A 14815-nucleotide genomic window follows, 5' to 3' on the forward strand; every position below is an offset into this window, starting at 1 on the left:
AAGAAGTGAATTTTCAGTGACATGTTTGCACCAAGTGCTTTATAGGACCTATGCAAATTTCCCATGTGTTTTTCATAGTCATCTGCCTTGATGTTCCCGACAAACTCTGTTGACACGGACTTAAAGGTTTCCCATGACTTATTCTCTTTGCAGTGCAACAGACAATTAAACTTGCCATCTCAGCGAAGTTCTCGAAACTGTGGACTGACAAAGATGCCTTCATTGATTTTGGCTTCACTAAGTCCCGGAAACTTTTCATAGAGATATTGGAAACGTGGTTTTGTTTTGTCCAAAGCCTATACCAAGTTTGTAAGTTATACACCTCAGCAGCTGTTTCATGTTTTCGTGTGTTTCTTTCATGTGGACTGCATGCCCGACAGAAACGGGTGGCAAAGCATTGCCATTGTGCAATACAACAGCTTTTAGTCTTGTTTTAGATTAATCTATGAACAATCTCCATTTATCTGGATTGTGGGTAATGTTAAGGGCTGTCATTAAGCCATTGATATAATTGCAATAAACCAAATCACCTTCCACTAAGAAAAACTGAGCCAGATCACGGAAAATGGAGATCCTGACATCACTCTGCAAGTGGTTTCACTGTTGTAATCTGGAGCACAGTAGCTCTGCCTTACTCTTAGGCAATTCCAAATCCCTGACCATGTCAAGTCCAGGCCCGGCACTACCGCAAGGCAAGTCAGGCGGCCGCCTGAGGGCGCTACAGGGTGAGGGCAGAAAAAACAGGGCATTTTGACATGTACTTGTCTAAATGCGCTTGCGCTATGTTTTTTTTTTTTCACTTACCTTCGGTGCGGCAGAGCAGCGGCGAGTCAACGCTGGTCCGCTGGGAGGAGCTCCAGGTGGGGTCCTAATTTAGCTGGCCGGCGACTGCCAGAGGATCCCGACACGCGCGGCACCTCTGGCAGTCGCTGGCAGGCCCAGCGCTACAGGGGGTCGGGGAGGGGGGGGGGGAAGGAGGTTCGGGGAGGAAGGAGGTTCGGGGTTTCACAGGCACTGGTCATGTCTGTGAAATTAGATGTGGTTCAGGAGCAGCATAATAATAAATAATAAACTAATAATATGATCTATCAATTATCCCAGACATTTGTCTTTTCATTTCATCTTCTTCACAGAAGTATTCAAATTCTTCAACAGCAACATGGTCAAGCACTACTTGTCCTTTTCCCTTTCATATTGCCGAAGTAAAGTTCTGTAATGCTGGTGTGCACCTTATAGGTCTGAGAAGCCAAGCAAAGGGTGAATTTTTGGCATGTATCCAATAGCATATTGGTCACTGGCTTCCCCTCATTTTTATTAGTAAACAATGAGGATATTGACAACAGTAAGAACATTTTTACTGCACTGTGCAGCAAAAATAGCAGCAGGAATTTAAAAAATTGCACTCAGGCCTGTATTAAATCTTTTTTACTGCTTGGTATGAATATGTAAATATTTTACTGTCTATAGCCTGGCCACAGTTCTAAAGTAATGATGATGAACTCCAGACACAAAAAACTCTCATTTAATTATACTCCTCAATAGCCACAAAGGATATAAAATCACTTTGTGTACAACAAATACCTTTGGAGATCCAGTTATTACCTTGTAAAAGTAGTTAAGACATGATCACTGTGCGGAGCCTAGCCTTTGAAGAGATCAGAGCTGTGAGAGGAACCTAACAGGCCCACCCAGAAAACTATAGGAGTGGTCAGATACAAGACCAGTCATCCTACAAAATGAGAGAGAGCAGCAGTGACTGTTTTTTTTTACAGTAAGCTCCTGCTCAGAGGCCAAGTTTCACACAAATCTAAAAAAAAATACATTAAAAAAACCAAGAAACAATCACTAATACAAATGTATTACAAGAGTTCAACTTTATGATACAAAATCTGCTATCCTAGCCATAAAAAGACAGATCAGTCTTACCTTTCACAAATGAATTTGGGCTTTCCCGCATGATATCATTCTACCCTTCATATAATCAACTACCTCTGTGCATATTTGAAAGACTTTCAAGGGTTACATTATGCACAACAGTACCATAGCAAGGACTGTGTGCTCTGTTGAACCAAGCCAGTAGGAGATGACCAGGGGTATGAGTTCCTTTTGAGGCATTTTAAGGAAGTGACTAGATTTATCAGTAATCATCCTGCAAGCATAGTGCTGATTTTTAAACAATGGAGATTGCTGACTGGAGTACAGCGACAGAGCTTCAGTCCATTCACTAGCTAGCCACAGTTGTGACCAAGTTGCTTTGCTATGACTGCGCTGGAGAAAAGCAAATGGCCAAGATATTGTATAGTATCTGGCAGGGGTGTCTACATCAGAAAACTGAACAGAGTTACAAATTATTTGGCATGTAAAACAGCTCACAAATATATGTTTAAATTGTGTGCCTACACTTTCTCTTTAAAATGTCAATATTGTGTATGTTTAAGTAAGTAGAAATATTTAAATTAGGCATTTGTATTCTGTATGCATTTTATAATTAGGAAATCATATATCATATGATTGTAAACTGCCGGAGATGTAAGATTTTAATGAATCTCACATCCTTCAAACAATTATGTCAAGAAGTCAAAAAGATCTATATATTGCACTAATAGGACTTCAATATGTTCAGGATTTTTTTCTCAGGTACAGGTCGATGCACACTGAGCTGAGAAGCACCTTCACATTTAATTTCCTTACCACTACAATAACTGATGGCTGTATCAACAAACTTTTTTTATGAGTCAACTTAGGAAAGAATTCCTCATGACGAAAATAACACCAATTAAAATGTATTTTATCATGAGAGCAAGATATGTGCTGGCTCATAAGTGTGTGGGTTATTCATGTGTGAGAAGAGCTAATGTCACTCTCTTAGTGAAAGAACTGCCACCAAGCCTGGTGTTTTCATTTAAGGAGGTAAGCTCTTTGTTGTGGGTGTTAATGGCTATATTTGTCTGGCTCTATTAAATGTCAATTATTCTTTGACATTTTGCCACAGCAAATGGCTGGTCATTAGAGAAATCACTGTTCTTTCATACTGCTTATCTATTTATGCAATATCACTAAATGTGGCATTCCTAAGAATGTGCTAAACTTGGTCGGTATTTTACACAGGCTTTGTATTATAAATTTAAGAGCCATCTCAATGAGGGTGAGTCACCAGAACCTGTTCATTTAGCAGCCCTACTAAATATTACTGTGCTGATTAACTATTGATGTTCACACTATGTCAGCACAGTTTATTCCTAATCTTGCTTTTTTCATCATGCCACTATCTGGGGTGCATGGAATATTCTTTAGAGTACAGCACTGTTTAATAATATTGTATTTATTTGTATCCATGTGAACAAAACATGCAATAAAATATGAATACAAATATTTTACGCATGTATTCTTTACAGCAATATAGATGGATGATAAAAACTGAACTGTGAGCTAGAATGTAAAGTAAAAGTTTTAAATCAAAATACTGACATACATACAAAATACATACCCTGATTGGGTTGATCCAGCATGGTTTCAAAAAAACCAAGAGTTTAAAATTGTGATATAAAGCTTGTGTAACCTTTAAAGGCCTCTTCCTATATTTAAATATACTTCTCGGATTATTTTTCTTTATTTATAAATTTTTTATAACCAGTACATTTGGAAGATGAAATTGATTTTTTACACTGCTCAGGAAAGTTCAGAACTACTTATGTGCATGTCTTTTCAGGTAAGTGATTCCAAGTATTTAAGAGGGTTAGGATGTCAGCCAGGTAACTAGCATTTTCAGACAATCATGAATGGTATACAGTGCATTTGAAGTTTTGCTACAGGTCTGTTTTTTGTTATTTTTTGGCAGTTCATTTAAAATCAATGGGCTGCCTTAATTCATTGCACATTACTATGTGACACAATGCAAGTTAAAGCATGTGCGTTAATGCAAAGCATTAGTATGTATGTGTGTAGTGGGCCTTAAAGCAGGGGAGTAACAAAAACAAATATTATGTTTGGCTGGAATTAAAGATCTTCTGATTTGCATATTGGCAGTGACCCTATCTTCAGAAATTTGAAACAGAGATATGTGAGATAAGTGTAACATTATATTAAAAAATCTGCCATAAGAAACTATTAGAAGGTTGTATGTGAGTTCTTTAACCACCTCCCGGCCGGCCATTGTGTATACATGGCCGGCCGGGAGCTTCTTGGATGTGTGGGATGCGTGGGAAATGCCTGTCATTTAAAAACAGGCAGCGATGCCCGTTAATATACAAGCGTCGGCGGATCGCTTGTATGATGTCCCGTGGCGTGCGCCCCCTCCGCGGCTCCCCCCTCCCAATCTCCCGCTGTCAAGCTGGTCCCGGGCTTCGGTGTGAGCCCTGGACCAGCATACTGCCTCTGTCACAGGGGATCAGAGGGAGGTCGGTTCACGATCTCTTTCCGGTCCCCTCTCCACTGTCAGAATGCCGAAGTGGTGTATATTACATCACTTCCGCATTCTCGTGTCACTCTCCAGCTTCAGATGAAGCAGATCTCTGCTTTATCAGCTTCTTCAGCTTCTTTAGGGGGGGGGTCCTAGGTGACATTAGGGGTCTTGGAGACCCCTGATGTCTCCATAAAGAGGACCTGTCACCTCTTTTGCTATCACATAGAGTGGTTTCTCAGCCCCCTCTGTGATAGCAATAAAGTTAAGTGGGAAAAAAAATAGGAAAACAATTTAAAGTTTCCCCCCAAATCTTTTTAAAGTTACACATAAAAAAGAACTAAAAAAAACAAAAAAAATGTTTTAAAGTCCCCACCCCTACATACACGCATGTAAACATGTGTCAGGTGCGCATACCTGCGAAAACGACAATTGCGCCCATTACGTCGCACATGTTACATATCGCCGCGAACGTCCGAATGAGAGCAATAGTTCTAGGGCCATCAATCACTGATAACACTAAACTGATGAGCTGTAAAAGCTTTTAAAGCGTCGCCTACGGCCAATTTTGGGTATGCTAGTTTTTTGCGAGTGCGCACAATTTTTAAGCTTGACATGTTTGGTGTCTATTTACCCAACGTGACCCCGTCTTTTATATTTTACCAAAAAAGTGGGTAATATTAGTTGTTTTATAACATAATGTAAAAAAAACTTTTTTTTTTACAAATTTTCAGTAATTTCTCCGGAATATAGTAAAAAAATAAAACCTCCAGTGGTGATTTAATACCACCAAAAGAAAGCTCTATCTGTCCCCAAAAAATGGTATAAATGTCAGTCAAAGTACTGCAGCGCTGAACACTGAAAAATGGCCTGGCCAGGAAGGGGGTCTAAACACCTGGTCTTCAAGCGGTTAAATTGTAGCTCAAAATGTTTTTTTTTATTCCATTACATCTTTAAAACATAATAAAACAAGGGATTTTAATGAAACATCTGGCCTCAGAAAAATTATGGTGATTTACACAAAGGTGTAGTTTGTGACCCACCTAGGCCTGTGTTTACTCCAAACATCCATTCAGGTAAATAGAAAATTCTAATTATTGAATTTTACTTTAAACCAGTCATTGGAGTGAATATAGCTTTATTGGTTTTGTATAATAAGTACTCTATTAAGTCAATCACCCACTAATTTAATTCTTTTTCTATTCAGTAATTTATCAGTGTCATGTAGTGTTTGTGTGTGTGTCTGTCAATTAATACACATGCTATATTCTAAAAATCAACACTGTGTTGTAAATGGAAAACATACAGAAAGAAAAGCTTACCATTTGTGTATGGATTCAAAGTCTTTTTATTTGTCATCACGCGTGCTGTAGCATTATTAACCTAAGTATAAAAAAAATGAATTAGCTTTTCCCCTTATCTGAGATGTTTCTCTTTCATGCATTTTAGTTGTTCTATAAAGGTGACATTTATTTTAGTTTTCTAATGTCAACGCCCCCCCCCCAAAAAAAAATACTTGTTTACTTCTCGCATTGAATCAACATGTGATACCAACCAAGTGACTTCAATAAGGCAACACATATCAATTGGAAATTAAAAAAGAGACATTAGAAGCAAATTAAACAGTTTTGCATAATTTATAATTCACAAGCATGTTTTGTATTCTGAGAACCCACTAAAATGATAAATTTGGACTTCAATAAAACAGCCCTATATAGAACAACATTCTTTTTACAGAACAGTCTCTACAATTGTTTTGTGAATAGTATCTATTCTAGTCATCTAAGAGTTTAAAGAACTAAGAGAGTAAATTCTAAAGTGTAATGTGCACACTGTTGTATTTTAACTTTATATACTCAATTCAATTTAAATATAATATCAAACAAAATAGACATTTCCTTTGAGCTTTGTTGCATATTTGAAATAAAAACAAGGTTAAGTAAAAGCTACTCTTTTAGTAACTGAAGCCCTAAAATTCTGTATCCTCTGGATAATGTTTACTTAGAAATGTTATCAACAATTTCAAATTATAATTTTTTTTTTTTTAATGAATGTCTAATTTTGAGTCATATGCTTAATTACTAGCTTGTTAGATTTTTCTTTCTTTTAAAGTGGAACTTTACTTAAAGTGTCAGCAGTCAGGCTTTTTTATTGCATGTGAGACATGCTATGCCTCTTTTGCAATAAAACTTGTCTGCTTCCAATGCAAACTTCTTTAGTATGTACATTGAACTGAGCATGTAGTTCATTCTCAGCGTGCCCTGGTGCCAGAATGAATTAACTCCCATGCATGCAAGGAAGTTACATAATTCCGGGCTGGCCAATAAAGGTGGCTAAAAAAGCCAAACCCGAAAGAAGACTGGGCAAAGATGTCAGTGCCAGTGAGGGAATATGTGAACACTGCATAGCTGTAAGATAGTCAAAAATATTTTGTGGACTATAATTGCACTGTAACCGTTTTTATTTTGTTGACATTTTTGTTATTATTTATTTGCCATTTTTAATTAAACAGATGTGTTTATCTAAACAAAAAGTTGTCTTATTCATCAAGTTTGTTAATTATTTTGTATATATATATATATATATATATATATATATATACTGAAATATGATTGTTTTTATAAATTCTGTATTTTAAAACAGAATACAATTTTCAAAATATCAAGGTGGTTAAGCTTTCCCAGTTTTAGATAAAGAAAAGTAAAAGTATGCTCTGTTTTGGGTAGTATGTTATTTTGAACCAGAATAAATCTGTTGGTGTCATGAAGCTTTTTAATGGGCTTTAAGGGCTTTGTGAGATTAATGTTCTCCCCTTTGATTTCCTTTGCATTTCTGTGAAGCTCTTATACTCTCTGCAGTAAAAAAAAGACCATTCATATTGTTCTATTTTAGCTTCTTCTGAGATCCTTAACATATTTAAAGGATTTGCAAAATGGTGGAATAAAATCCTAAAACAGGTACCTACTAAAGAGAGAAAAGATTTAATGTATTTATTTTAACCAAAATACCAAAACTGTAAATTAAAACAAATATATTCACAAGTCTAAGAAATTTGTTGAAATACAGAAAATGGAAAAGAGAGCATTTTTAAATCCAAACATAAATAATCAATTTTACATATAAATAACAAATGAATGAGCAAATTCTAAGATACATTAAAAGTATTTTAAACCCTCACCTCTATCTTGCGGCCTTCTACTACTGTGCCATGCAATTTCTCTCTCGCCCTGTCCGCATCAGCACTATTTTCAAAAGTTACAAAACCAAATCCCTGAAAGCAGAAGAGAGAAAACATGCATATCATTTCAGTTTTTTTTAATTGCTTTATGGTGTTTCATTTTATGCTACATTTATTTTTTTTAAATATAAAGACATTATTTAACTAGTTATGAATGAATTGTTCCATTCATGCAACAAATAATGGAAGAAATATACCTAAAAGTATCATGGTTGATTGATTGTTTACATGAATAAAAATTTAAACAAATTATGTATAAAAAGTAGAAAAATTATTATGCAGCACTAATTTAAGTATGTACCATTAACAAAAAGAAACCGTTGCCAATAATAATAAAAAAGGATAAGATAATAAAATGTATAGAGATTTCTCTTGGTATTGATAATAATCCAATGTGTGTGCCAAATTCACAGATGAAGTGTGAAATTTTCAGTGTAAATACTGACTGCTGTAACAAATTATGAAAGTTTTTATTTCCAACAGTTCATAGTGTAAGTGTAGTACTGAATTCACAAGCAATCTATGAAACTTGTAATAAAGAGAATTAAGCGGCAATTAGGACCAGGCAGGAGCAGTTCTTATCTATGCACATGATTTCAATAATATTTAAAAATTTCTTAACATTTTTGTTGTACAAGCTGTTTGGGTAATGTGTTAATAGTTGATGTTTACTGTAAGAAGATGCCATTTGCCTAATTCTTCATTTATTTGTCATGTCTGAACTTTTTTTTAATTCACTAGCTGTGTTCTCTCCAGTTTTCTATTTTTTTATGAGCATTAATCCTTATACAATTTAGTGGCTATGTTCCATGAAAATTCACTGCTAATGGGTAATGATTTTGTACATTTGTGGCAGATTTTGTCAGGCCAACCACATCAAGCTATTTTCTAAGTCTGTTTCCAGCCTTAGTATGTTGAAGCTGAATGTCAACCAGAAACATATGTGTGCAAATCATCTGGCAATGCTAATTTTCACACAGCGATGTATTGTCAAGTGTGCAATATTCACCGGTTGTTTTTTCTTTGCAGGAGGTGACCAGAGTCCCTCTCTTGCAGGAGGTGACCAGAGTCTTGAACTGCCCCTTTTCTGAGCAGTAATTCAAAGATAGAAAAAAAAGCCAATCCCCCATCCCCTGGTATACACCAGCTTGGAGTCTTAGCTCCTGCATTTATAAAGTCCTGTACTCAGGAGACTATAAAAACAGGCACTTGGCTGCTGGCTCCTCAGTCTCGCTTTGAGACAGGCAGGTAGCTGAGATGAGCACCAGGCAACTTTGTGTTGAGGGACAAGCCACAGAAAGTGACTTTTTTTATTGAAATGTGTCAGAAAATTAGTCATTCGGGGTGTGTTTATTTCAATAATGTTTGTTTTTTGGGTAATCAAAAAAGTAGTAATGCCAGTGTGTGTGTGTGTCTTTATTTATATTTTCATTTTTAGATAACCTGGTCACTTAGACTGCTAAACTAAGTCACATCTACATTGCCCAAACCTCCCTCACCACCAGAGAGGTGTGGAAGAACTATGTGTGGAACAATCAGCTACAATTAGTATGTATTTCAACAGTGCTGTTAGGTGTTTGTGACAGTGTGATGTCACAGACACAATTCTGACTTTTCCATGAATTTGTCGCAAATAACAACATTTGTTGCATGAACGTAGGCAACCTCTATTAATCATAGCCATCACCCTTTGTAAATTCCCCCCATAGTCAGAAAACACAACTAGGGTTAGGGTAGGTGAAGTACAAGCATAAACAGGGCAACCAAGGACATAAAGAAGACACAAAAGAGTCACATCCACTAGCTAGCAAGATACACAATAGTAAGCTTGGGAATAGACCAAATTGCTCTTGAAAAAGGAACTTCTAAGGTTCTAAGGTTTGGTTGGTATGTTTTGTTTGGTCATTTCATTGAGGATGACAAGCACTTGACAAGGAGCATTGGATATAAAGACCTCTACAACAGCCCAGAATTTCAGTGTATATTGAGTTTCCCTATCGGTAGCAATGCATTCTGGTAAAGCATGAAAATAAAACACTTTTTGTATGAATAAAGTGGCCATCCGACTGGTGTTAGGTAGATTCTTTGTGGCTATAAAATGAGACATTTTACTAAAACAATCCACTATCACCACTATTTAAGTGTAACCATGTTCTGGGGGTAATTAAACATGGACATGAAATGTCAGTCCAAGACCTGAAAAGAACAGGCAGAGGCAAAAGAAGATCTTGAAGGTGATTGTGGCTGTCTTTAACATGAGTACAAATGGAACAGGTAGTAATGTAAGACATCATATCTTTTAATAAGGAAGACCACCAGAAGGTTCTTCAAATCAGTTTCCATGTTTTTTGCATCCCTCCATGATCCCCTATGGGAATGTCATGGCAATATTGTAGTACTTCAGCGGCTGCAACAAGAGGAACATATATTCTTTCTTTATACAATAAAAGTCCATTTTGAAGTTAAGTGGGGGCTTTGAGAAAAGGTTATCATTCACATTAGTAAGGTATCTAAGGGTATTCCATAATTATGACATAGTAGCCAAAAAAAACACCTTTATTTAGCATAGTAGAAGATTCAGGATCTAGAGAAGATGTGTTTGTTTCAATTCAAAAAGAGCATCAACCTTACGATTTCAGTAACCTGGATGGTAAGTTATCAATAGGGGGAACCAGCTGAAGAAAAGAGTCCATCGAGCTTGACGTGGCTTTAATCTTTTAGCTGTATGTAAGTTCTCCAGATTGTGATGGTCTATATAAACAGTGATGTGTGTGCTGGAACCCTCTAGTAGATGCATCCATTCTTCTAACACAAGTTTGACTGCTAATAATTATCTTTCTCCAACATCATAATTTCTCTCAGCAGGAGTAAAGAAGAGTGAAAAAAAGGCCACTGAATGTAGAAGTTCTTTTGCACCGGATCTCTGTGATCGTACACCACCTGCAGCTGTATCTGAGGCATCTACATCAACATAGCATGGTTTGTTGGGCACAGGTAAAATTAGGATAGGTGCAAAAGTAAATAGCCCCTTCAACTTTTTAAAAGCTTTTTCAACTTGTTCAGTCAATTCAAAATTTTACTTTTTGTTTTGTGAGAACTGTAATTGGCTGAACAACCTTTGCGAAATTACATATGAATCTCCTATAGAAATTAAAAAAACAATCAAATAATGTACCTATTTCTTGTTTGTAGGTACTGGCCAGGACAATATGGCTTGAATCTTGAAAGTGTCCATCTCTATACAACCAGTTCAAATAACATACCCCAGGAAATTTACATTTTTTACATTGAAAGCACTTTTTTCTAGTTTTGCATACAAGCAATTAGCCCTTAGTAGAGATAATACAGTCTTCACACACTCAGATTCTTCATTCTCTGTGGTAGAACATATCAAAATACACTATATTGCCAAAGGTATTGGGACGCCTGCCTTTACACGCACATGAACTTTAATGGCATCCCAGTCTTAGTCCGTAGGCTTCAATATTGTGTTGGCCCACCCGTTGCCGCTATAACAGCTTTAACTCTTCTGGGAAGGCTGCCCACAAGGTTTAGGAGTGTGTCTACGGGAATGTTTGATTATTCTTCCAGAAGCGCATTTGTGAGGTCAGGTACTGATGTTGGACGAGAAGGCCTGGCTCGCAGTCTATGCTCTAATTCATCCCAAAGGTGTTCTATCTGGTTGAGGTCAGGACTCTGTGCAGGCCAGTCAAGTTCTTCCCCCCCAAACTCGCTCATCCATGTCTTTATGGACCTTGCTTTGTGCACTGCTGCGCAGTCAAGTTGGAACAGGAAGGGGCCATCCCAAACGTTGGGAGCATGAAATTGTCCAAAATATCTTGGTATGCTGATGCCTAAGGGGCCAAGCCCATCCCGTAAAAAATAACCCCACACCATAATCCCCCTCCACCAAACTTTCCACTTGGCACAATGCAATCAGGCAAGTTCCGTTCCCCTGGCAACTGCCAAACCCAGACATGTCCATTGGATTGCCAGACAGAGAAGCGTGATTCATCACTCCAGAGAACATGTCTCTACTTCCCTAGAGTCCAGTGGTGGCATGCTTTACACCACTGCATCCGACGCTATGCATTGTACTTGTGATGCACTTGTAATGTAAGGCTTCGATGCAGCTGCTTGGCCACTGAACCCCGTTCCATGAAGCTCTCTACACACTATTGTTGTGCTAATTTGAAGGGCACACGAAGTTTGGAGGTCTGTAGCTATTGACTCTGCAAACAGTTGGCGACTTCTGCGCACTGTGGGCTTCAGCATGCGCTGACTCTGCTCTGTCATTTTACATGGCCTACTACTTTCTGGCTGAGTTGCTGTTGTTTCCAGTTGCTTCCACTTTGTTACAATACCACTAACAGTTGACCATGGAATATTTAGTAGCAAGGAAATTTCACGGAACACCTGAATCCAATGATTTTAGGGGTGTCTCAATACTTTTGGCAATATAGTGTATATTCAGGTATACTACCACATATATGTCTAGAATATTCTACAGAATATCAGTGACAAACCATTGAAATGTAGCAGGAGCATTACATAATCCATATGATATAACTAAATGTTCATAATGTCCATAATGAGAACTGCAGTTTTCCATTAATCTCCATTTTTAATCCTCACCAAGTTATAAGCTCCACTCCACTATCTTGCTGTATATAGTACCAGAAAACAATATTTCCATTAATTCAGAAATAGGAGGTATCAGATATTTATTTTTAATGATAATAGCATTCAGTGGGTGATAATCCACACAAGGACAGAGGCCTCTGTCCTTGTTTTAAAAACCTGTCCTTAAATTTTCATCAATGTACTCTTTTAATACTTGTAATTCAGGCTCCGATAGAGGACATATCCTACCATAGGGTAGTGGAGCCCCTGGTAACAAATCAATAATCTCGGTGAGGAGGGAGAGTATCATCCCCTTCCTTATCAAAAACATCAGAACATAGTGTACTGGAATGTTTGACATATTGTTAACATTAGTAGTAGGTTCCAAAGTCAGATTTATATTTTGAGGTATTAGACAAGAAGACAGACAACATGTAGAAGGAAACTTTAATACACTAGTTTGCCAGTCTATCACAGGGTTATGTCTCCATAACCAGTCTATTCCTAATACCAGTGAAAGAATGCAAGAACGGACAAGGTTAAAAGAAAGTGTCTCTCTATCCCCGAGTCATTTCTAGAGGAACACTGATAAAGCTGTAGCTGATGTAGTATCCATAAAGCATCCACTTGCTCCAGAATCAATCATTGCCTGGAGATTCACAGGTTTCTTATTCCACTGTAGAGAGAGGGAGATGATTAGATGAGGGGATATGGTATGTAACAATAGATGTGAGGTGGAGGATATAGTAGATTGCTTACCTCCACTAGGACTTGGTCTTAATTTCTCTCACTTGATGTCCTGGCTTTCCATAATATAAGCATAGTACCTACAATTATATTTTTCAACTTCAGAGAGAGGTCCTCAGGCTACACCAATCTGCATTGGTTCATCTATGGGAGGATATGGCAGAACTGAAAGGGGGGAAGAATGTATTTTTCCTCTGAAGAGTAGTGTAAGTATTGGCTCTTTCTTGTCTTCTCTCCCATAATTTGTGATCAATTTGTATACAGAGAGAGACAATGCTTTCAAGTGTGGAAGGAACACTGACTCTGGCCAACTCATCATAAATTACTTCAGAAAGTCCAAAGTAAAACCGATCTAGAAGAGCTGGTTCATTCCAGTTGGACTCTACTGCTAGATGACAAAATTCTGTAACCTCAACATTCTGTATTCTGTATTCCTCAACATTTCTTCTTCCTTGTCTGAGCGCTCAAAGTGAAGCTGTGGCAGATGCTACTTTATGTGGATGTTCATTTGGCACATCCATGGCATGTATAAAAAAGTCCAGCAATTCAGTATAGGGCTATGAATGTGTCATAAATGATGTGCCCAGGCCTGAGGTTCACCAGTCAGTAAGGATATCACATTCCAGATCCTAACAAAATCTATTGCATAGGTACAAGGTTGTAGGGTAAAAAGTATCTGGCATGAGGTAATAAATGTATGATAAGCTGAGCAATCTCCATTGTATTTATCAGGTAATGCAGCTTTGGGTTCAGGAGCAGCAGCACCTCTCTCTGGATGCATCACAGGTGGCTCAGGCAAAGGAACAGATGGAGGTTTGTTAGCCAGCTTGTCCAATATGGCTTGATTAACTTATACATTTGCTTGTGAAACTTGTAGGTCTTGGGCAGATTCTGTCAGCACGGATATTTGTTGAGTCAATGCCACTAATGCTTCGGCTAACCCTGCACCTCAGTTGCTATGTCAGTAATTAGATTTGTAGTGCCCAACAGCAGATGAATCATGCACAGATTCCAAATAAGTGGTACAAAAGGGGAAATCCAATAATCCTAGTCAAAATTAAGACTAAGGGCAGGGTGAGTAGCAAAGGATCAAAGTCAGTAAACATAGCAAAGGTCAGGTAAATGGAATCACATGGCTAGCAACAGGAGCAGACAGTGGATATATCTGAACAACTGGGCACTCTCTCTCTGGAAACAGCAGCTGGAAAAATGACAGCCTGAAACTAGGAGAACAAAATGATTGTTGCTTTTGGATTCAGTGGAGGGGTGATCAGCCACTGGAATTGTGCTGAACTTCCTCCAGCCACGCCATACACACCCACTGTGCCATTCCCAACTCTACAGTCGCTTGATCACTTGTATGTAAAGGCCAACAGACGGCTGAAAAGAATGGTACCAAGATCCTGGCTGCTGCAGAAGCTTTGATCTTAGTATTACCACTTCAGGACAGCTCTGTTTATATATGGATTGCAGTCCTGAAGTGGTAAAAGCTGCAAAGTTATATTGTTATTCTGAAGACATACTGCTGTATAATGTTAAACTGAAACTTGTGGACAATTACACCTAAAGCAGAGTTTTAGCTTATTTTAAAAAAGTTGTCAGGAGATAAGGTTTTTTTTAACAGAAGAAACTTTCTCCTCAGTAGGTTTTTACAAGCCATTAATTTTTTTAAGTGTTGTAACAACATGTGCCTTAAGACTAGAAGCTATGCAAAAAGCAGACTAATAAATGATTAAAAATAATTCATAGCTTTAAAAGAGATGTTGGGTCAAATTAGGATAATAAATAGGATTTTTTAAACTACTTGA

The 14815-nt window shown here is 37.6% G+C and overlaps 1 protein-coding gene across 2 annotated transcripts in view; it reads right to left on the reverse strand.

The window, feature by feature from the left end:
• RBFOX1 (RNA binding protein, fox-1 homolog 1) overlaps positions 1 to 14815 on the reverse strand; it is a 248948-nt gene that overhangs the window by 213857 nt on the left and 20276 nt on the right. For both annotated transcript variants that reach the window (XM_018556718.1, XM_018556720.1), the window contains exons 3-4: positions 7578 to 7670; positions 5722 to 5782 (exon numbers count right to left, since the gene is read on the reverse strand). In XM_018556718.1, the coding sequence (XP_018412220.1) occupies positions 5722 to 5782; positions 7578 to 7670 (154 nt within the window). The remainder of the gene's footprint in view (positions 1 to 5721; positions 5783 to 7577; positions 7671 to 14815) is intronic.

This window comes from Nanorana parkeri, unplaced genomic scaffold, assembly GCF_000935625.1.
Source record: "Nanorana parkeri isolate BGI_ZX_2015 unplaced genomic scaffold, ASM93562v1 scaffold249, whole genome shotgun sequence".
Taxonomy (NCBI): Eukaryota; Metazoa; Chordata; class Amphibia; order Anura; family Dicroglossidae; genus Nanorana; species Nanorana parkeri.